The sequence below is a fragment of the Hippoglossus hippoglossus genome, chromosome 17 (assembly GCF_009819705.1).
Source record: "Hippoglossus hippoglossus isolate fHipHip1 chromosome 17, fHipHip1.pri, whole genome shotgun sequence".
Classification (NCBI taxonomy): domain Eukaryota; kingdom Metazoa; phylum Chordata; class Actinopteri; order Pleuronectiformes; family Pleuronectidae; genus Hippoglossus; species Hippoglossus hippoglossus.
In genome coordinates, this window is record NC_047167.1 from 14,106,335 (window position 1) to 14,130,882 (window position 24,548).

General features: G+C 43.4%; 1 protein-coding gene across 2 annotated transcripts in view; it reads left to right on the top strand.

Moving 5' to 3' along the window:
* The first annotated feature begins 798 nt into the window (after nt 1-798).
* The window catches only part of pbx1a (pre-B-cell leukemia homeobox 1a), a 49,152-nt gene continuing 25,402 nt past the window's right edge, over nt 799-24,548 (top strand). For both annotated transcript variants that reach the window (XM_034614618.1, XM_034614619.1), the window contains exons 1-2: nt 799-1,573; nt 2,308-2,381. In XM_034614618.1, coding sequence (XP_034470509.1) covers nt 1,389-1,573; nt 2,308-2,381 — 259 coding nt within the window. In that variant the 5' untranslated portion in view covers nt 799-1,388. The remainder of the gene's footprint in view (nt 1,574-2,307; nt 2,382-24,548) is intronic.

The following is a 24,548-nucleotide window of genomic DNA, read 5'->3' on the forward strand; positions in this document are numbered from 1 at the left end:
TAAATTTCCCCTGATTTTTAGGGAGGTGTAAAATGATAAAATATAGCCCAGCCAACGTGAATGAAACTGACCTGAACCTGAATATCATTTGAAATTTTTTGTCCGAGCGGTTGCCGATGCTCAGCTAGGGTATCGGCACCCAGCTAACCCTTGGCTCCTCTGGCACAAAAATAGGCTTTACCCAACATTTTGTCATGTTTCCACTCATGCTCCCCAAGAACCTGTGACCAGACGGGTGTAAAATTGGTGGGATTCCCCTTTAATCAATCAAAGCCTCATAGCAAAAATAGTGATTTAAACACAAGGCTGAGGTACTAGTGCATTTATGACAACTGCTGTGGTTGTGTTGTACAACATTAGCCTTGTAAAAAATAAATATCACCTCACAAACTGCTGCATGTTCTAATAAATTCATCTTGATTTATTTATTCCTTTGACTGATTACGTGGATGTAAATATCCAGCAGGGAAATATATGGTGTGGGTGACAGAGTGTCTTTCTCCAAGCACCCCCACGCTGTCCTGTAGGGTTAGAGTTCCGCTGCCACTCACAATTATTTATTAGGCTACATATTCACTCTCTATCCATCACTGCATTGCCACCCGGCCCGGTCACCATCTCTTTATGTTTATTATAGTGTCCCACCTTCCCGAGCAGGATGATTGACGTTTGCGGAGAGGACCGAGGTGGGACTTGCGCGCTCCTTCTTCTCCAATCGTGGCTCGAGGGGCGGAGGCTTTTCTCCCCATCCATACTCTGATTACGAGTCAGTTACCAGACATAAGCGAAACAATAACAGTTGCTGGTGACTTTCTATCCGAAACCTTCACCGGCAACTTGAGCCTCCGGGCGCGTATCTTAGCGCGTAAAGACCGTTCCGCGTTCATCGGGGGGGAAACAACGCGCTGCACTTTTAATCAGATTAGGAGCCTTTAATTTTCAACCCTGCTTTTTTTTGTGCTTGTGTTGCCTACAGTAGCGGCGCAGGAGTGGCCACAGCCAAAAGCAGCGATTCAGATCAGATTTCACCTCAACCAGCTGGGAGAGACACCGAGAGAGAGAGATAGCTTGAGAGAGAGTTAGAGAGAGAGAGAGAGAGAGAGAGAGAGAGAGAGAGAGAGTGAGAGAGAGAGAGAGAGAGAGAGAGAGAGAGAGAGAAAGAGAAAGAGAGAGAGCTGGGAGAGGGTTTGTCAGTCTCCCTCCTCCCAAATCCAGAAAAGCTTACCAAGGAAGAAGGAGGAGTGCCGGGCTGAGAGAGAGAGACGCAGAGGAATCCAGAGGAATTTCCGAGGATATTTTTTATTTTTTTACCCTTCTTGATATTTAAATTAAATAATAACAATAATAAAAAAAGTTGGAGGCAAAGGCAGCGGGGACCGCGATCGAGGATGGACGAGCAGCCGCGGTTGATGCACTCCCACGGGGTAGGCATGGCCGGACACCCCGGCCTGGCGCAGCATATGCAGGATGGCACGGCGGGGACGGACGGGGACGGAAGGAAGCAGGACATCGGAGACATATTACAGCAAATCATGACTATCACAGACCAAAGCTTAGACGAAGCGCAGGCGAGGTGAGGCTACACACACATCATACACACACATCATACACACACACACTCACACACACATATAAAAAACAAACACTTGTCAATAAGAGAGGAAATGTTCGGCAGTGTTGTTGGGGATGGAGAGAGAGAGGGGAGATAAAAACACAGACTGCCTCCAGATGAAAGTGAAAATGAATACAAACTTCCGATTTCATTATTAGAAACAACTTTAATATGTTGAATCAAAAACTAATAATTATTGCACGATGATTGAAATTGAAGAAGATCCATGTAGAGGTTTTCTTTGGAGCAGTTGGCACCTCGGTTTCACCCCCTCTCACAGAGGAGCTTATATTGTAATCTTATACCATAGGAACATGTTGCAGATCCTCTTCTGTATAGTTGTAACCCTCTGCACTATTAATAATAACCCAGAATATGATGCAAAGTTCATTAGAGGCACGTGGGGGGGATTTTGTTGTCAGACAAATCTTGGTTTGAAGTCTCACATTGTGTATTTATGAGGCAAAATCACAGAATTTAAAGATTCAAACTGGACAATAAGATACATTTTCTGTGCCTTGGCTCTTGGAGAGATAACCTGCCTCTGACAGCATGGGGAAATCTGGGAAATTAAACCGAATCTTCATGAGGAGTTTTGTGATTTGTGTGATTTCCCGATGCCCCTTTTGTTTATTATTGCCGTTGCCACTTGTGTGAGTATTGATGTGGAAAGTGGTCTCCTGTCCTCTCTGTAGGAAACATGCACTGAACTGCCACAGAATGAAACCTGCCCTCTTCAACGTCTTGTGTGAAATAAAGGAGAAAACAGGTACGTGGTGTTTTTACCATTTCTCTGTATTCGCTGGATTTCTTTTTACACTTAGTACTGATCCTGATGAGAATATATAAAAGCTTCATTTAATGATTGATGGGTTTTTATGGGAAAAAAATTGTACAAAGCCAAAGCAGGTCATGGCCATCGAGACCTTCCTTTCCTGAGCCACTGGAAATATAATTTTTTTTTTTTTTTCCCCCTTTGATTTACGACACGTTTTTCCTGACAAAAAGTCACACAGCTTGCATGTGAGCAGCTCGGACCCCAGACGAGCTGCTGTCATTGGACAGGAGTGTTTTCATGCCGACATTTGGGCCTTTCGCAGGGCTGGGGCTGTCCACTCCCCCCCCACACACACTCCTCTCAGTCTGTTTTCCTTGGCCGAGTTGGATGGTGTTTGCTAAGTGAGCTGTTTTACATGCAGAGGCAGGTCAGAGGGATTTTCTGTTTATGTTTGCAACGAGGGTCAAAGTCGTGAAAAGGAATGTGTGAATTATTACTCACTTAACAGCAGATTAAAAGAACAGCGGCTCACATGATGAAAGCCCGCGGATGTTCTCTGAGGGATGTGGCAGAGCGCCGCTTTTTGAAGGGAGGAAATAAAACAAAATATCCAATATAACCTTATCTGTGAACACAACTTTGAAGCAGGGGGCTGAGATTACTGAGAGAGCCTTGTCACTTTGTCTGCTCGTGTTGCAGCCGTGCAGACAGTTGGAAATAAACACGGGGCTTGTATCGAGGCAACACCATTTTCCTTAATGCAACGTGAAATGTTTTTCTTTGACATTTCGCTCTCGTGAGTCAGATATTGGCACAGGATCTTCCTGAAGAAAAAAGAAGAAAAAAAAAGAGCAGGAGTAAACAGATACTTTGGGATTTTCACCGGATTCATAAAGGTTAAAGAGTGTTTTCTGAGAGGAGGAAGCTGTATAGTAGGTTGGGGCCCTGTTTCTAAATTGCAAGGCTTGGAAAGTGAAAAGTGGGAGAGTAATGCCTGGCTCTTTGTAAACTGTCTGACGTCTCCCTGGGTTCAACTGGAGTTCGTTTCCAAAAAGAAGAACAAAGTGACTTGGACCTTTTCCTGGCTTTTCCCCCTGCCTCTCCTCTCTTCCCACCGTTCTTGGCAACCAGGGTTTCAGAGTGCGTCTGACGAGAGAGAGCCTCCCCTCAGCCTGCAAACTCTCCTCCTCTCTGCTCAGGACCAAGTTGGGGAATGAACATATTTCAACACAGTTTCCCTTTGTAATGTATCAAATCAGTTATTTTTTTTAACTAAAAAGCTGGAAAAGCGTTTCTTCAGCAAGCTGTAAATGACGGCATTGTTTCTTTGAAGACAGAGACGCTTTTAAAAGTTAAGAATAACCCAAACAATTTGTGAGAGAGGACTTAATGGCTGTGTCCTCCCTGTCTGTGTCTGAAGAGCTGAGCCGCGGCTCATCTTCGCCCATCGGAGGTTTGTGCAGACGAAACTGAAAATCCTTTCACTGCAGTGACAGAGAAAATGACTCAAACCTTCACCATGGCATTTACAGCCAAATGTGCTGAGTGCAGTGTATGCGAGTGGAGTACAGCCTGTAATTTGTCAGGTCTTTTTTTATATTCTTTACAAAGAGTCAGCTTCTCCCTGCTTTTCCGACATTGTTGCAGAGTGTCTTTGAGAGGAAGAGCGAGGAGATCAGCACGGCGGTTCAGACTCAGCCGCTTCTCCTCAACCTCTCACTGAGCTGAGGAAACATATCTTTACATTGTATATCATTTGTTGCATGTGGCTGTTCATGTGTGTGTTGCATGTGCCCCCTCCTCGCGGTATGTCGCTGGCGTGTGAGTGTTGACAGCGGTAATATGGGACGCCGAGGTGTCCATTTGATAAGCAGCTGACAAACAAGGCAGGAGCGCATGCCAATAGAGGAGAGAGCAGGCCTTAACTGATGACCCCACCCCACCCCACTCCCTGTATATTTGTGCCGGGGGTCGGGCTCGTGTCACGGCGGGAGAGTATTTAGCAAGCTTAAACAAGCTCAGGTTCGCACGCCGGCTTATGGAAAACCAGGGACAGGCTTGTGTTCCCACTTGCAGACGTTCCTTTTGGCCGCCAGTGTCTCTCTATCTACAGGCCCCCCTCGCTACTAAAAAAAAAACTAGCATCATTGTTTCTACAGTTCCTGAGAGCACTTAGAATTTGTTTTCCTGTGCGAGCTTCACATCCTGTGAAGAGAGCTGGACGCTGTCTTTGTTTGTGTGGAACCATTACGGCGAGGGAAGCTGGCACGTACCGGTTGACTAAGTAAGAGAAGCCAGACACCAAGTCAGTGTTTCTGGGTGTCAAATTTCAGGCCTACTCTCTCTCTCTCTCTCTCTCTCGGCGGGCCTGGGACTGTTTTTTCATCAGGCCACTCTGTGTCAACAGCCTCACATTACCCCCATACAGGCTCGGGTCAGATGGAGAGCTCCTGCATGACTAATGTGATCAGACGGATAATGTATTGAACTTCATCAAAGCCGGAGACCTGCTGAATCAGTTGGTCCTCATAACTGCACCACCTCGCACACACACACACACACACACACACACACACACACACACACACACACACACACACACACACACACACACACACACACACACACACACACACACACGCACACACACACACGCACACACACAGCACCTCCCGCCTGCTGCTAATTAGACATGTACACATATTATACATGTTCACATTGTTCTGGTCACTTTCAAGGTTCCTGTCCGGACTCGTGAAGTATAGTGTTCATTGGCACAAAGCATTTGAAGCAGTGCTACGCAGCTAACTCTTCCTTTCATTATTCATTACTCCGCTTATTTCTTATTTAAACCATTAATTGCACACTCTTAATTGTAAAGTATAGTATGAGAAAAAATGTGTTTCTTCAAATGCCTTTTTTTGTCTCCGACCAACGCTCCAAAACCAAAAGATATTTAATTTACAATCATATGAAACATAGAAAAGCAATGAATCCTAATATCTGAGAAGCAGAGAAGAAATATTAGCATTTTTATATAAAAATGTCTGAAACAATTAATATACTATCAAAATGATCAAATAATAATTCCAGGTCTAGTGAGTGCGCTTGAAGTAAATGGAAGGGTGTGTTTTATTTCCCGTACCATTACCATTAAACGTTGATGTAGGTACTGGTCGAGTTCCCATGAAGCAGTGGATAGACTGGTCCCAATGGCTCCCAGTGCTGCTGTTTTTCAGTATTTAATTGACATGGCTGTCCATGATGAGTTCAGGGGTTAGTGTTGCCTCTCTTTGTTACCCTCCTCTCATCCCCGGTGACAGATGGAGGCATTAGTCTCCAATGTGGCGCTGTCCTGAAACTAATGGCTATGTCCTTGGTTTTCCCCGCGCTAGCTGGGAGACTGTATATCTGTCCCCGGCTTGGAAGTGCCGAAGCAGCAGTTTATCCCCCCCATGTTTTAGTTTCCACGGAAATAAGGCTGAACAGGACCCTGTCTGTTCCCTCATAAATAACTTCAGATAAATAACTTTGAAATGAGCGCAGAAGTTTTTCCCGAGAAGATGCCGCCAGGCTTTGATTTCTGAGTTTATGGGAGGCCGTTCCCCCACTGACCAGAAATGTTCATCTAAGTGAATAATAAAAATAATAAACATGTAATATATTTTAGTCTGGTCGGGCATGTTCTGATCTTTGCTTGTCAAGTGAGTTACATCTTACATAAATATACCAGGTTCCCTTTTTATCCACTGACGTTTCCTCTCTACTCATATTTATATTCGCTGTATTATCAGCGTACTTCAGAAGCAACAGCGAGTATTTTTTTGCTGTTCCCTGTCCTCTGATATAAACTCACTTGCAATTAGGACAGCTAATATATTATGCAAATGTTGACTGGCTTAATTGAGACATGTTAATCATGTTTTAAGAGGCTAATTACAGCCCTGTATATCTGAGGTGGGAGTAGTAATTAGCCGTGATAACATATCTGGCTGTAGAATGGTCATATTCTGTGTGTCGACGTATGGCGAGGGAGTGTGTGTGTGTGTGCGAGTGTGTGTGTGTGTGTGTGTGTGTGTTTGAGAGCACAGATAGGTCGCTAGGTGTGTCTGTTTACTGCCTTTAATGAAATGAAATGCACATAAACACATTTTCACATTTCCGTGAAGGTGAAAGGTAACACCTTCATGGAAGCTGCACGAAAGCAAAAGATAAAAAAAAGAAAGGATGGAGAATCAGAGATCTATCAGTTCACCTATTCAAATGAAACATGAATGCATTGTGTCTCTATCTATAGTTTCTCTTTCCTGCACGTCTCAATTTAGTTATCTGATGCAGCAGCACCGGCCATTCTGCACACGGGGCTTTTATACGAGGCTGTGTTCTTAGTTTTCTGACAGAGATCATATTCAGATCCATTACGCTAAGAATGCCTTCCCACTTATCAAATATAAAATTGCTTTAGAGAGGAAATTTGCTCTGTGGCAGAGTGGAGTTTCTTTTTTATCAGATGTTTGTCTCTGGAGCAGCTTTTACTGTCTACAAAACAGCTCCGGTGACATTATTGCTGTTGCAATTGCCCCGGCCATTGTTTTTCTTATTGGTGCTGTTTGGATTTGATTGGATTCTCCACAGTCTTGTGGAATTGCCTCACGCAGTATGGAGCGGTGGACGCGTATATCCTCATACTGTTGGATTGAAACACCTGCAGATCTTATTACTGAATCGTTCACGGGGCTCCGACTGTATATACGTCTGAATATTACTGCTGTTTAGTTCTCGTGTATCATCACACACCCCCCCCCCCCACCCCCCCAAACAGGTTATGTGTCCGTCTGCGTTTGTGTTTGTTTGTAAGTTAGCAGGATTACGCAAACATTTTTTTGATTTCCATGAGCACATTACATTTTGGTGTGGATCCGGATCAGGGGGCAGCTTTAGGAAATTTTGAGACAGAAATGTTTTTCAAACATTTCTGTTGATGCCTCAGAGAATAATTCATGGATCTTGATGAAAACAAATCGGACATGTTTAGGGGACTGATATTTATGGGTGCGGGTAATTTGACGCAGATCCAAATAAAAATCTGGATTTAGTGAATTTAAATGTGGGAGTGTTGGGCCTTGGCGGAGGTATATTGATGCCATTCTAGTTTTTCATTGTGTTAAATCTCCCCTCCATCCTTTATTATGTCAGAGATATATACATTCAGACTTTGTTTTGGTCCATGATGGCGATGGTTGCCCTGACAGCTGATAGCCTTTAATTCGAGGTGTGGGATCTCGTTTCTCTGGCACCCCGCCACTATGATGTAAGTGGCGTGTTGGCAGCGTGCTGGGGTTGTACAAAAGGAACCCCCCCCACCACACACACACACACACACACACACACACACACACACACACACACACACACCACCACCACTTCAACCTCTGACTTCGATGAACAGTCAAACATAAAATGGCAAGCGCTCTTCCCTGGCTGACTTAGTAAAAATGACATAAATTAATACATGCTGCTTAAACAGGACCAAGATTAATGGTTGCCTTTCGCAGCAGCTTAGATCCACTGTCAGTCGCTGCTCGCTGCCCAGATGGAATCAACACCAATCAATGAGGCAGCCTCTTTCTCCCTGGAGACACACACACACACACACACACACACACACACACACACACACACACACACACACACACACACACACTCACACACACACACACACACACACACACACACACACACACACACACACTCACTCACTCACTCACACACACACACACACACACACACACACACACACACAGGAATACCAACTGTATATACTGTACATGTTCAGACATTGTCACGAAATTGCAGCCTGGTTGACGCAGTATTTCTTCTTCTTCTCTTCTCCTCCATACAAACTCGTAGCCATATCCTGTATTACTTCCCATACAGTGGGATGTTCAATCAGGTGCCACAAAGTCAGATGGGGAAGAGCAGCGAGGCTGATGGCTCAGTAGTGATTGGATGTTTCAATTACTGATAGTAATGCCATGGTGTAGTGAGTCATGCAGTGCAGATAGCACCATTTATTTTAATCAGGACAGGGGAGAGATGGGTGTGGATGTGTCTCCCCCGTCTCAGAGTAGTTTCACATTTAGATGCAAGGGAGTGCTCTCTCTCTCTCCCTCCGTCTCCCTCTCACTCACTCACACACTCACTCACTCTCTCTCACTCTTTTACTCTATCTCTTTTCTTTATTTCACACACAAACACACACACACACACACACACACACACGATCAGGTGGATTTAGAGTGGAGGAGAGGTTGCCGTGGGTAACACGTAGCGACAAGGTACTCTCTTGGTGAGCTATTCTAATTTATGTTAATAAACCTTGCCGTTTCTGTGAGAGACAAAGGGGCCACAGATGAGCCTTGGTAACCTCGGCACCTTCACTGGAAGGAAGGAAGAGGCACAGACAAAGAACAATGCCGACACACACACACACACACACACTGGGAGAGAAAAAGAGAGAAGAGATATTGAACTGTAGAGAAAGACACAAATACTGTCGCGAGGAGCGATGATAAATTTAGCCACACAAAGAGTTGTTTTTTGTGGCTGCAAAATCAAACAGCCTCATGCTGGCAATCTTCAGTGTGGTGTGTGGTATCTGCTGTGTGATTGTGTGTGTGTGTGTGTGTGTCGTGTGTGTGTGTGTGTTGTGAGGGCAGAAATAGGCAGGGAAGCAGGCAGGCAGTCTCCTGGGATCGTTGCTGCTAATTCTGTGGGACCTAAAAGAGACACGGGGTGCTGCAGTTTTGGATCACTTCCCGGGGCAGATGTGACACCACAGGTAGCATTTAGCACAGTGGGCGAGAGCATGAGTGTTAGCAGAGGTCAGCCCTCGGCCCGGCCGCCTGGCAGTGGAAAGGCCGTCTCAGTGAGGCAGATAAGGGCACTTACAATCGGCTGCTGGAATAGTGTCGGCTCTTTCAGGCACAAAAAAAGAGGGAGAACTCTGCATGTGGGAGAAATATTCAAGAGATTCAAGAAATCTTTGTTGTGTGTGAAGCCTGTAGATGCCGAATTGACACACGTTGAGAGTATGAAGTAAAAAAAAAATGGAATCAACAGTAAAAGCTTCGATTAAGAAAATATTGAAATAAGAAAATAATATAAAAAAAATTATATAAGTGGCGCATGCATGGAGAGAGAGAAATACAAGTTGGATCTGGTTTCAAATTTCAACAACATTTATAGTGAGTATAAGGATTAATAAATCCAAACTGCCACTAGGATGAGATAGTTTCACTTATTCCAAATGCAGATTAAATTGAGGAAAGGGAAGAAATCTCATTAATCCGAAATTGCATCGGAGACAATGGAGATTTTCTCAAGCAGCTGGTTTAAAACTTGTTGTTATGAAGATTGTTACTCAATGTATTAATTCTTCATTTCGGGAAAAAAAAGCCGAAACCTTAAAATGTCTACTCTCAACTAACAAGGTAAGAAAATGTAAACAGTGTTATCCTGAGTAGCAGCGATGAGGATTGATAAGACAGCGAAGCCTCCTTGCTGCTTCGCTGTACTGTAGATATCCATATTCCAACTCAAAGAGTGAAAGCTGTGGGTCTCCACCGTGCCGTCTGTCTGCCAGCTTGCCTTTGGCGGTGTTAGTTCTGGACAGTTAACTCCTGCTGAAATTATGTTAATTGCTGTCATTTTCTTTTTTTCTACTCGAGCATTATCAGCAAATTATATACTTCTGTTCATTTATTACCCAGATACTTCTTCTAACGGAGCTTTTACCCTTCAAAGACCAAAAGTTTAGGAGGTAGTTTGCTCTAATGATTTGTGCGTACATGAGGGTTTATGTGTGGTGTGAGCAGTTTGTTGTTTTGTGTGAGTGTGTCATATAAAGTTTCGGAAGTGTTGGGCAGATGCATGTTTAGTGTTAATGTTGCAACACATAAAAACAACAGCGATTATACCTTTCTAAACAGAAAAACCACACTGATAGATATTGCATTTACGATTTGAGGTGTTTCAGTGGGTATGGTAATTTTGACATTTAATGTTCACAGAAAGAAATAGAAAAATGATGATGAGGAGATTTTTGCTGGGGTCTTTACCAAACAAGTAAATTCCTTATATGTCTAGATACTATGATTTGTAGGCTGGGTCATTTCTGATGCCTCATTTATAATCGGATGTTTTACCTTCACCAAAAAACTGTAGCTCCTGGGATTTGGATATTGTGCATATGGCAATTAGGATAATATTCTTTTATAATTTTTTCAGCCCAAAAAAGGGTTTAACTCTGGAGTTAATGATATTAACACTTAAAAGTTACTGTTTTACCTGTAAAAATATAACATTTATGAGTTCTTATAGATACTGAATGTGATGCAATTTACTTTTCATTTTTAAAATGTTGTTCTTCTCCTTTCACAATAAGCTGCACCACAGAGTATGATGACGAAACAAATATTATGTGTTTGTGTGTGTATCGTGTGTATGTGTGTTAATAGACAGTAACTAACAGAAATGAGCAAGAGGTATGAAAGTGAAATTGTCCAATTTAATATAAAAATTTGTTTGAGGGATTTTGGACACCTGTAAATGAACGACACACACACACATGTATGCATGGAGCCACAACACACATGCACACACTGTGATTACACACATGTGCTACACTATGTGGCTGTCTGCACTCTTGATCATCTGACATTATTGAAACTGCTGCATTTTACCGTACTTGCCATAAGAAGACAAGAGCATTTGTTCGGACTAAGACAATAATTGAATGATACGTTAAAGGTCCCATATTATAGAAAGTGAGATTTCCAATTTTCTTTTACAAGTTTTAGGTTCTTTTTTTATGAATAATGTGAAAGTATCAACAAGCTGAATCCACAGAGAAATGGACACGGAGCGTTTATAGAGAGTGTGTCTTTAAACAAGCCGTCAGGACTTCTGTAATTTTGTGATGTCACAACTTGTGCAGTCATGTCCCTCAGCCACACCCCCAGCACATTTCATTTATAGGTGAGTTTTACAGAGCGAGAGTAGTGGGCTACAATCTGTCACCTGTGGTTGGCATGGCTGTGTGTCAGTCAGTAACACAGCCAATCAGAAGAGAGACCCAGAGCCCCTCTCTTCTGATTGGCTCTGCTCTCACGCACTGTTTTTGCTATAGCTCCAGAGAGAAGAGTAAGAGATGTAAAACCACACACACACATTTATATCATAACTTTATATATATATATATATATATATATATATATATATATATATATATATATATAAGAATATGGGACCCTCAAGCTCCACGTGACCTGATACCAGGATATTTCACATGCTTCCTCAGTTTGTGTCAGGACCATGCTCAAGTTCACCGTGTTGGTTAAACGGAGGTTTTAGTGTTTATTCATCCTCTCGCCAGTCGTTCACAAGATTTGAATCGTCGAACCTCCGTGTACGCCACTCGTGCCTCGAGGCGAGCGACTCTTCTTCTATTATATTTTATTTGGCTTGCTGGCATCACCTTGTAGCCAGTTTTTATTAGACATGTCCTTCAGCACCATGTTTAGCAGTCTCCTCCCCTAAACACATAAAATTCCTTTATGTTCCTATTACTTGAGTTTATGAAGAGCGTCTTCACCCCCCCCACCGTCCCTGCCGATAAGATCATATTGATAGATTGATATTGGGAGAGCTGTAGTGTGATAAAGGCGCGGGGGTTAAGAGCTTCTTGGATAGTTTAACCTTGATAAAACAGTTGTTTCAGTGAGGCTGATTTTGCCCCATCCGTCTTCATCTGTCAGGGCCCCGCTGAAGTATGCAAATGAAGGCAGTAGAGGGAAGCGCCGTGTGCGGTTAAATGGGGCGTTGCGAATGTGCGGTGTACCGCGCCGACGGGGTGATACTACTTACTGTCCAAATTTAGTGTGTCTCTTCTGAAACACCGCCGCCCCCCCCCCCACCTTCCTTCCTTTTTGTCTGCATTTCAGGAATATATACGGGCCCTGAGAGGAACTGTGGCCTCTCGTAAAATGATTACAGCCATGGCAGCAGCAAAGCAGTTTACGCTTGTGCGTGTTTTATATCATTATAGATTTTAATGTTTTTTAATGTTTTGGAATGTAGTGCCTGCAGAACAGTGTGTTATCCCTTTATTAGCGCCTCTGCACAGAGCACTATCTGTATTTACATGTTGCAGCGCGTTTTATTGCGTGCTCCAGCCATACATTTTGGAATATGGCTGTTTATTGCACTAATTAGTAAGTCTGGAGGTGTAAGGGTAATAATCTTTATGATAATAACTGTTTATGCTTAACACCGCTCACCACGGTTTACGTTGCTCGGGCAGCTTCATTTGCCTGATTAGTTTTGTACCTACTCAGCAGCATTAGAGGTGTTTTTTTGTGTGTATTTGATTCTCTCATTTATCTCGTGTGTCGGCATATTGATTGATTCCCCCGCTCACTCATTATTTTGTTCTGTTCTTCACAACTCATTTTCAGAGAGCAGGCCAGCACGGAGGACACAAACAGATACCGCGTCTCCTCTCCGCTGTCTGACTAGCCACCACACACATAAAGCTGTCAATCAGGAGCTTTCCTCGCTGGCCTTTGTTATGGAGCCCGAGCTCTGTGGGTGGGTCCTGCGGGTGATAGATGGCTCCGGGAGCCTATCGGACTGCGAGGAGCATCCATCTCTGTCTGTGGCCTGTTAAACAAGCTTGGGAAAGCAGCCATGTAGTCCTAACCACCACTGGCCTCCACTAAAAAAACTCATTAACATTAATGAAGGATAGCTTTAAAGGTTCTTCAATAATAGGCTTGAATTGGATTTATGAGTCAGACAGTTTGCCAGAGAGAGTACGTCATGAAAAGTGTCAGCGGTAGATGAATGGAAACGAGCATTTGAAAGGTCTCGGGACACAGCTTCAGCGAGGATTTCAGCTCAGCTGGAAAAACATTTCTTCCCCTCGTCCCTCCATCGTTTTTTCCCTCTAGCTTTAAAATCAAGTGGCATCTTCCAAGTGGCTGTGAAGGAAAGCGAGGTGTTTGATGCTTTAAGTGACTGCAAAGATAAAGCTGTTCAGCGTACACACTGTGCTGCTGCTGCTGCTGCTGCTGCTGCTGCTGCTGCTAGAGAAAAAAAGTTCTTAATACTTTTTTTTTTTAAAGACCTTTCATCCCACGCGGCACTGGCCATTTCAATATCTTGCAACTACCACTTTACTTGTCTGCAAGGTCCCTATAGATCGCTGATGTGAAACTGCCATTAGCCGGCCAATTCCTCAGCCACAGATTACTGTGCCGGTACGTGGTAATCACAATGTTGAAAAAGGTCTGATTGCAGTCCATCCAACCTACAAAGTGTGGCATAAATGGGTTCTTTGAAGGTATGCAGTTGGTTGTTGGCATGTCATCATAGTGCATTAAGACTGTCAGAGGCAAAATGGCAGTTTTCAAAAACCATTTTCATTTTGTGTGAATGTTAAAAGGATGTAGAAATACACTCGGACTGAGCCGGGGCAAACAAGGCCTCGGAGAGTTTGTTCAGTCAGAGCGGCTCCTGTATTAACCTGCACCTCATCATTCTCTTCTTGCTTCCACTGAAAATGTAGTTATTTTAAATATTTATAATTTCATGCATCTCCCCTCTCTCTTGGTTTCTCCCTCCCGCTCCTCTCCTCCCATCTCTCAGCTAAAGTCTGCTCTCTTCTAACCTCTGATGTCATTAGCGTTGGAGGGAGGTTGAGGGGAGAGAGGGGCTGCTATTCTTAATGAATTCCACTGTGTCTTTGCACTCCCCCACCTAGTTAACCCCCCCCCCCTCCAATGCTCAAGGTGTCAAATTAGAGCAGCTGGAAAAGGGGAGAACAAGGAGGTGGGCAAGGTACATCTCACCCCACCTCATTTCTTCACTCTCCTTCAAATAACCTATTACAACAAGATATTCATGAATAGTATCCATGTTACATCCATGCCAAAAATTGGATGCACTTCATGTGTCCACTTTAATGATTAAGGAGGGGGGGATTGCAGTTAATAACTCGTACAGAGCACGCTGAAAATGCAACTAAAGGTTATATTATAGACCGTACATAAAGATGGACGACACGTCTTCCTCCCACTATCAGAAATGAAGCCAAAATATAATGGATGCGAACGCCACCATCTTGCTAATTTGGAGCCAGAAACAGCGCTGTAGCAATCAGGGGATGGGGCCGTGGACCAATTGAGAGCCAGTTTCAGCTGTCAATCATAACAATTTACCCGATTTTACAGCATCGGTGTGATAAGAACTACTTTAAATGATAGAAACCATCTTTGAGGAAAATGTTCTCGACATGTAAGTCTTTATGTTGGCTCATGTCCCATCCAGTAACATGGAGGAGGCAGGATTTATGACCGATACTGCAGCCAGCCACCAGGTCGCTCTGGTAACCATTTCGCATGTGCTGCATATGTTAATGAGTTGTGAGTTATTTCCTTTGTCTAAACATCTTGAGCAAGAAAAAAAAAGCCAGACATTGTTCAAACCCAGAGAACTTCATTTTGAATTTCAGCGGAGAGCCCAAACTTTCCAAAGAGACCAAATGTGTCAGGGGTAGTTGTGTTTGGAGAAAGGAAAATAAAAAAGTAGAGGAAAAGTAGAATATTTCAATTTGATGGTGTGATGCGGTCATAGAAAACATTAAGTTTTGAGTCTTATTAGTAAAACATTATATGACTTATGTGACTTTTCGAAATTAAATGTGCTCTTGGGGAAATGAAAGGGCTTTACCTCAGCTCACCTGGTCTAGCTTTGTTTGCGCTCCGTCTGTCCCCACAAACCCTGGTGACTTGTTGCATTCCCTGCATGCATTCATACAGAGTGATAGTGACAGTGACAGTGATAACGTATCTGACTCCTCCAGAGCTCTGCAGGAAACACTTCTGCATGAGGTCACATCCTCAGGAATTAGAAAAACACACCATAATAAGTACAAAGATGCAAGATCTGGTGACTGTTTTTTTTTTTTAAAGGTTTAAGTGTTTCAGGGTGGATCTTCGCTGTGATCCCAGCAGAGTTGTTTTTGTCTGCTTCACCCCGACGTCAACGCTTGACAGTCCTGACTCAACAGAGAGCCGGCATACCCCCCTGTGGCTGTGCTTACTCACTCCTGAGCCCGGCGTTTAGTTTTCCCTGGCAGACCCGGGCCACAGCTCATTAGAGTAAGAGAATGTGGCTGCCTTAATTAATGATATGTAAATATCCTTGAATTGGCCACATTTGCATATTAAGAGAGATTTGTGGAATCTGCGCAGTAATATATTTTAATTAGGGATTAATTAAAAATAATGGGAATTTCATTTTGCCTGGCAGGTTGTGTTTGGTGTGAAGCGTGCGTCGAGGCCCAGTCTTTGAGCGGCGAGGCAGCGACCAACATGTGAAGGAAGCTCTGCTCTTCCATCCGCTATCTGTGCTGCATACAAACATGCCCCCTCACACGCGCGCACACACACACACACGCGCGCGCGCAGACCCACACACTCTGGCATCACATTCCTTGAGATGCCAGAGCCTTCCCAGGGGGTCTCCACAAAGCGCTGTAGCTTTGAAAAGCGTGCGAGGAGGAGGAGGAGGAGGTGGAGGAGGGGGGATCCAGCTCGAACACCCACAATATGTTTTTGGGGATGGTCCCAGTTTGGCTCAATTTCATCTCCTCTCATCGCTCTGTTTTTTTACGTGTAGTTGGGGAATGGCTCTCAGACACGGAACACTAGTTATGTTGGCAATTATGCTAATGGAATGCCATTAGGCCATGATTGTGTATGAGCGAGTGGGGAGAGAGGGCACGTTTTCAGAGACCCAAGTCAACGTCTGTTTTGATCCACCTCTCGGAGTCTCCTCGCCAAAAACACAGACTCCAGTTTTCTCACCCGTGGATCTTCAGCACAGCAAACAGTTTGACCATCATGTCAGGGGTTGTATCGTTTCAGGCTATTTGCACGGGGTAATGATGTACTCAGTGTGTTTTTTCTCTCTGACAGCTGTGAAAATAAATCTGAATAGAGACAAAGAAGCCATCTGTCATCAGCAGCGCTAATGGCACTGATAGCGCGGCCACTATCACGGCATCTCCTAGGTGGAAATCATCCCTATTACCAAGGATAAAGGCCGCTTCCTGCTTCCTGATGCTCCTCGCTGCAGCATCACACACAAGCACACTCCTCGTCGTTTTCCCCTCACCCGCAAAGGCGTTTTTTTTTTTTAAAGCATCCGTTTATTTTTCGGTCATTTTTCGTCGAGCAGGAATCTGTTTTTTTCCTCCGGGCTGCTCGGCCTCAAAGTGGAGGGCTCCTTTGGCATTTGTGATGTGTCGTCAGTGTGCTGATGTTATTGATCCAGGACCTTCCGAATTCATTAGGAGATCCAGCCCAACTGTGCCGCATCTTTATTTATGTTGCTGCCCCCTCCCTGGCCTGCCCCTCTCTCCCTGCCTCGCTCCCTGTCTGCCTCCCTCTTTCATCCTCCATGCATTATTCTTTTATTATTCTCTTACAGCTGCCTTATCACCCGCATTTTGGTGAGGATAAGACCTGTCATCTTTGGGCCTTGTCTGGAGAGATGATGGGAGACTTCAATGGGGGAGGAGGAGGTGGACGGGAGGGGGGAGGGAGGGTGTAAAGAATGCCTGCTGTCCCCCTATTTTCCCATCTGAAGCGGACCTCTCTCTCCCTCTCTCTCTCTCTCTCTCTCTCTCTCTCTTTCCCTCCACCTTGCTCTCTCTCCCGCTCTCGCTCTCGCTGTCTCTCTTTGTAATGAGAATCTCTCTCTAATTGAGGGAGCTGCAGCGAGCTGGCCGAGGGCGGCAGGGTTAGATTGTGATACTGGCTACGTGACCGTTATGCTGATAGAGGTGGCAGATCAATAATTTAGGCCCTGACCTTAATGGTGGTGTTAAAACGCTCATTCCTCTGGAGTCTGGAGGCCTTAAAGGTGCAGGGTTGGATAAAGCCACGGCTTGGATGTGGAGGTGGAGTGGGGGATGGTGGGAGAAGCAGATAAGAGGAGAGGTGGAGAAAGACAGAGAGAGGGAGAGTGTGTTTTGCAGTCAGCCCCTCGGTCTGTGAAAGGAGGGATCATGAGTGATGTTTTTTGCTGCTTCTACATTCAGACACTCACATTGTCACCAACATTCATCCTCTTAGTATCTATATGAATGCCATAAGCTTTTTTCCTCCCTGTGTTTGGTATCTGGTTGTAATCCGTTTTCACAAGAAATCCTCCACCCTTCCTCACTGATGCACTGAATGCATCAGCAGACACCAGAAGTGAACAAAGACTGCGGTAACGAGTGGGTTTAATCTGGTTCTGGGCTTGTCTTGTGCTCGTAGCTTAAGGCCATGCACATTGAGGATTCGGACAGCCATCGATTTGATTCTGAGGGACATTAACGTCACAGCCTCATGCGTCTCCCTCTGAATCTCTAAGACCGGACTCATTCCCTGCTGGCAGGATGCAACCATCTCAGCCCCCCCCCACCCCTCCTCCCCTGCTCCTCCCCACCCACCCAGCCACCCTTAGGGGATGATATATTAGATATAACCAATTCAATTTTATGCAGCCAGGACAGACGCCCTGGAGACATAAACACACACATTTTTAATACACTCCTCACCAGGAAGCCCGATGCACCAGAGCCTGCGGCTGCCCCGGGTCTCCTCTCACACTCAATTATTAATGTAACGGCCGTAGTGGCTTAATTAAATAATAAAGACAAGCTCACTGCAAAGGAATGGGTCCAAGGACAAGTCGGGAGGAGAGGTAGCTTCTCTAAATGTCTCGTATTGACTTATATGAGAAAGCGGGGCTGTAAACTTGCAATATTGCAGTAAAATTTGACGACCAAAATGTCTATTCTATGATCAAATATACATCGGTGGTTAACATACTATGTATATGTGGTTTGTTGTGTCACTATTTTTATACTATCTATTAAAAGAACAGCCATATTCCATCTGAATTGCTTCCTGACAGTAATATTTTCTTTTTCCCAGAAATCCTATTTTTAAAAATAAATCATTTGAGGGAGAGGTGTAGACTTTTTGGCTTCAAGTCTCAGATCTGCTCATAAATCAATTGTCTTGAGAGTCGGGTCAAACAGGGGCTCGTGATACCTCAACTACATAAAAAGACTGATTTCTTCAGATTATGGATTCCTGCCACCTCAAGGGCGAGCCGGAGGAAGTGCTCCGTCTCCGATGTGATGAAATGTGGCGTTATCTTTTACTTTGTTTCATTAGATTCACTGGAGATTACACACTCCATCCTCAAAGACTAGATTTTCCAGCTTTCTAAGATGAGAGATCTTCTGGCCTGGGGCAAAAAAAAAAAGAAGAAAATTCCCATCTCCCCGTCCCCAGACCGTTTCTTTCTTGGGGTTCACGTCTGTTTTAACTTGCAATTAATTATTCAAATTCATTTTGAAATGCAGGGTTACATTTTGAGTGGCTTGTTCTGAGGCAAAAGCAGTTTTTTTCCCCCTCCACTAATGGCAAGTAAGCTCCGCCATTAGATTGAAAAATAGGCCCATTGTGTGTGTTGACTTGGTGGCGTACTGCGATGAAGGATTGCGACAAACTGGAGTGTTTAAATCGGCGAATTGAAATTAATGCCCTCTCAAAGCCAAGCTTGCTGACGATACATTAAAGCTAATACTCCAGTGAGGTCGAGCAAATGTTTGTTTATATACACGAGAAAACACTGCGAGGGAATGAAATGATTGGATTTTGCCCAAGTAAACACGTATATTAAAGAGAGAGACAAAAAGAAACAAATTGTAATGCAATGAGGGCGCTCTCTATGGTTATTGTTCCGTCTTTGTTTTTGAGTCCACTAATCTGTCCTGACATCTTTCATTTAAGTTTTTTTTTTTTAAAGATTCTCCTCCTCCTCTTTTTCCACGATTTCACACCTCCTTCCCTTTTTCAAAGCGTGTCCCTCCCTTTTCGTCCGCTGACACATTGAGACACTTTCAAAGGTCAGGCCTCAAGTCTGTCTTGTCACATCACTTATTCAGGCCGCTTTTATTTATTCATGCCACTTTTTGATTTTAATAATTTAACGCAGTGAAATGTTTCTTTCATACAACTGTAAAGTGCTCACAAGGAGCGTCGGCGTCGGCGAAAATATGGTCGTGTGTGCGGCTCGGACAATCCTCCGTGTACAGTGTGAGCCGTTGCTGTCAGTGGGAGCCGTAATGTGTATCGATTGAAATTATCCCCCCACATCGGCTGCGGCCAGAGGACCTCTCAGAGGCCGGGCGCAGAGGCAGAACGTATAAGAGGCTGCTTTTTTGGTACTTTTCTTTTTTCCTTTTAGAATTTACTGCCAGTGGCTGAGAGTGGTATTTATTTTCCTCAGACTCTCCTCTGCGATCCCAGACTTGGCAGAGTGATTTTGTAGAATAGAAACATTATAGACTGTTAGTGTCAAAGTGTTAAATGTGATGTATAGAGCTGTGGGTTTCAGAGGGAGGAGGGTGGACAGGGTTGAGGAGGAGGCGGTAAAGAGGTGAGCACTGCCAGCCATGACTGGAGCAAGGTGCTCATGGGAGAGAGGGGGCCATCCACCATGTGAGGGATGGCAGGGTAATGTGGCAGGAGGTAATGGCTTTTCTCAGTCCACTGAAACAGAGGGGAGATCATTAGGGGCCGTCGTGCCGAGCCGTGCCGCAGCGCGCCGTCCGTTTACCCTGACTCTGGGATATAGATATGGAGACGCTCATTGTGTTTGTCTGTCTGTTTTTCTTTGGAGTTCCTTTGCTCCAAAGAGGCGAGCGTGTTTGATTATTTCTCGGCCTTTCTTATTGGGATGGATGGACGCTGGCACTGTGGTGTACTGCTGCACTCTGATATCTCCTCATTAAATACTGCTCAAACTGTGAAATCAAGTCAAAGAACCAGACCTGGTGACAAAAACAAAACTCATTCATCGTCTTTGCTTTGAACAACTGATAATTACCTCCGCCAAAAAGGTTATGTTTTCGTCTGCATTTCTCTGTTTGTTAGCGGGATTACGCAAAAACTACTGGATTGATTTCTACAAAACCTCTGGTCAGGAAAGAACCCATTGGAGTTTGATGCTGATCCGCATCAGGGGGCAGATGCAGGAATTGTTTTTCACTTTCTTTACCATAGTGAGATGGGGTGTTTTTAAACATTTTCATTGATTTCTTAGAGAATAATTCAGGAATCTTGAAAAATCTGACATGTTTAGGGAACTGATAACAATGAGTGTGTGAAATTTGGTGCAGATCCAAATAAACATCAGGATCTAGTGAATCTAGATGTTACCACAAGAAATTCAGTTACTGGGCACAAAAGTGTTGTTTTGCTTTTAAGAAATAATTATTAAAAACCCTTGTGATCTTAACGCGATTGAAAGTGACTGCTGCTTTGTTTCATCAAGGCGATGTCTGACTTTGATCAATTAGGGAAGATCACAGTAGTCGTCATAAATTTTGTGTGTTACAAGCTACAGCGCAGCACATATCTTTATAGTTCAAAACTCAAATCTTAATCAAAAGAGAAATTCTCTTCAGAAGCACAGTTTGAAAAGCGTGTCGACAAAAACGGCCTTCAGTTCTCAAAGCGAATGTCTATAGTAAAATGAAGATACCTCCTTTCATGTTTTCCTCGAGGTTACCGTTGTGTTTGGTCTCTGTTTGCAAATCATTACATGTACGTCTTTCAGCAGCAAATTACAACTGCGAGCTTTTATCAAAAGAGCGAAAGTGACTTCAGACGCACCACCTTATTTTGAAAAGCCATTGTTTCAATCTTCACGCCACACGAATATTTGTGGAACGCGTGTTTTGCTTCTCTATATGGCTGCATGAATGTCTAAACTTTAATTGTGGGGAAAGACAGTGACGGCATGCTTTTTGCCACCTGAAATAAAGGTGCGCTTTGTGCATCAGAGAGGAGTCCTCAAAACCGGTTAACAGCACTTTGAGCTGTCGGTCGATTTTTGCCCCGGTGAGCCTCCAGCCCGGCGTGACAGAGAAGATTGGACGTCATTAAGCTCCACACTCTTTCCGCTGTCTGAGGGTCTGTGAAATGGGCTCTGCTGCTGCCAACAGCGCGGCCTGTTATTGTGTATCTCCATCGCTCATGTGAAGTCTCAAAGAGGGGTTTGCGGCACATGAGACCACAGCTGCATATTCATCTTGTCGTGTTGTTTACCTGCTCTGTATTTGGTTTTCCAGATGTGTTTTTTTTTTTTCTTCTTTCAGTCTTCACTTGCCCTTGTGTTTCAGCTGAAGGTTGGTGTGGAAGTCACATCTCTAACAAGAAGATTCTCCTCGTGCTGCTGTCAGGGCTCATTCTCGGCGTAGGGGAAAAAAAGCGCTTCGGAGAAATATGATCGCTCCTGTAAAATGGACCAATTACTCCCCATTGACAACCTTCAAAGCCCACTTTTATTGGCCGATTCAGCCAAATAAAACTTTATGGCACGAGCGGAAAGGGACGGCGTCATTTTTGCATAGCTTTTCCAAGCCCGGCGTTTATATGATCCCTGTTATTACACCTCTGTGACATTTAAACTTTATTGAACAAGACTTTAAAATCTGTAGGCAGTATATAAAAGATTGAGGAATTTATTCCTTTCAGATGGGAGGAGAGTCCCTCAACAGTTGAGACCTGATTGGACCAAAGTGACACATTTTTAGTTTTTCGATTAAAAAAAAAGGAAAAAGAATGTCAAATGAAAAACTTTGTGTTGCAGATTTAATTTCTGGAAATAGTAATAATTTTTTATTTTTGATTAACGTTTTAATTTTTCTCAGTTTTGGCAGTAAAATGTGTAAAATGGTGAAAAGTGTGCATCATAATTTTCAATGAAGTTCACATTAATACTGTCAGTTTAATGGGTTTTACATTATGACACCCCAGGATTAAAGTTAGAGCTGCAGTGGATCAATTATTTTTTTACTGATTAATGTAGTGTTTGTTTGAATGTTAATAATTGTAAACACGAACGGGGTTAGGATGTAAAAACACGTTCTGTATGCAGTGAAATGTAAATACCATGTCATTGTACACTAGAAATAATTTTGCTTGAACATTTAGATTTGTTGATCGAGGCCATAAGAGGAAAAAGGAAAACACCAAAGGTCTGGAACGATATTAAATAATTTTGTCCGTAAAATGTCAGTAAATAGTTAAAACACTCATCACAATTTCCTTAAGCCCAAACTTTTATCTTGAAATGTTATATTAAGTCTAAAAAAAATATATATATTTTCATTATGCCAATACATATAACGAACGAAAGCTACAGATTTCCATATTTTAGGAGCTGGAATAAGATCAATTTGACCATTTGTGCTTAAAAATGACAATTAAGGACTTCAGATATTTTCTGTCAATCAACCAATAGATGAATTAACCTGTCGTCCCAGCTCTGATCTACAACATCTGAAATATTAATGCGGTACAAGGTCGCTATGAGGTTCGTCTCTAAGCTTTATGTGTCGTGACAGATGAGCTTCCTTCTCAGAAAATAAACGTGTTTCCTTGACGGAGCCAGACGCAGGCAAGCTACGGCAGGAAAAGGGGGGAAAAGGCGCAGGGAGAAAGGTCCTGCCCCCCTCCTCTGTGTAATTAAAAGGGGGTGTCTGTCAGGGGCTGCTGCTGCTTTGTGTGGCCCCATATGTTTGGGCGCTGATACAGGGAGGATTATTCTGTTTGGAAGCCTGATAACAGCCTGTTTATAACCTTGGCACAGGCTGGGGCCTAATCTGGCAGCGGCACATCTCTACCCCCACCTCCCCCCCCGATCCCACCCCACCATCACCCACCACCACCTCCCGAAATTTTCACAGAAAAAACCATATTGGCTTTTTCTTTTTTGACCCAGAAAGACTTCAGCGTTTCACCTGCATCTCTCGTTCACGTGGACGTTTTTTCCGCTCGGCTCGAATATTGTGTGAAATGTTGGTATCGAACCTAAAACACCAGATTTAAGGGGTGGTTGAGATTGTGAATGTCAACAGGTGTTGTTTAGCTCATTTTGGCTGATCACCTGTCACCGCTCACAGAAATGAAAATAGACTCCATTTTTTCGTCCAGGGTTTTATTTTTTCAACTTGTACCGAATCAGTGCGACACTTCTTCACATTTTCTTTTCCGGACGTCGGTGCTCCCTCTCTGTTGTGAACTCCTTTTTAATTTATTTTTTTTATCTGTGGGCTGATTAGTTCGCTCCTTTGTTCTCTGAGTGTATTGCCACTGTACTGCCTTTCATTTTAATTCTGCCCCTGAAAACTGCTTTGTGATTTTAAGTCCTTTGTGATTTCTTTCCAATAGCAGCTCTGAATTGTTCCTTTTGAAGGCCTAAATTATGCTTTTGCCTTGCTAATTGCTACATGATTGATTTTATGAACTAATTGAACACCAGTTGCGCAGGATAGACGTCGCATTCTTAGGGAATTATGAAAAACTCCCGCTGTTGTATATCTAGGATAAATATGACATCAGGTATTGAAGCCTTTTTCAATGTGAGATGACCAGTGGTGGAAATGTACAAACCGTTTTACCTCCTTTTTATTCTACTTCATATTTTATACAGAAATATTATACTTTTTAATCCATTACTTATGATATTTCTACTAGAATTATGTTTGAGATTAAAAAGGCTATACAAATATCGACAAACAACATTTACATTGTAATGTATCAATGATATATATGCAATAATTTAATTTAAAGCAAGAGCCTTATGATATTTCAAGCAACCTAAGAGTAGTTGCTAACATTTATGTACTTTTACTCAAGTTAAATTCTGAATGCCTGCTTGCAATTGTGGTATTGCCACTTATAAAAAATATGTGAATACTTCTTCCATCACTGGAGTTGACTGTGTATGAACAACACTTTATGTAGCTTATAAATCAGAGGAGGGGGAAATACAGCTATTCAGCTCCTCTCCCACATCCTGAATCACACAATTCTCTGCAATTCGCTGCCTTAAACGCTCACGTTAATAAGACGGTTCCAACCTTCGCTGATGAGTTTCCAGCGCGCTGAATAAAAGTCACTCTCGGTAATGCACTGTTCTATAGTGAGGACCCTTAACCGGCACACTGCGGGGAGAGGG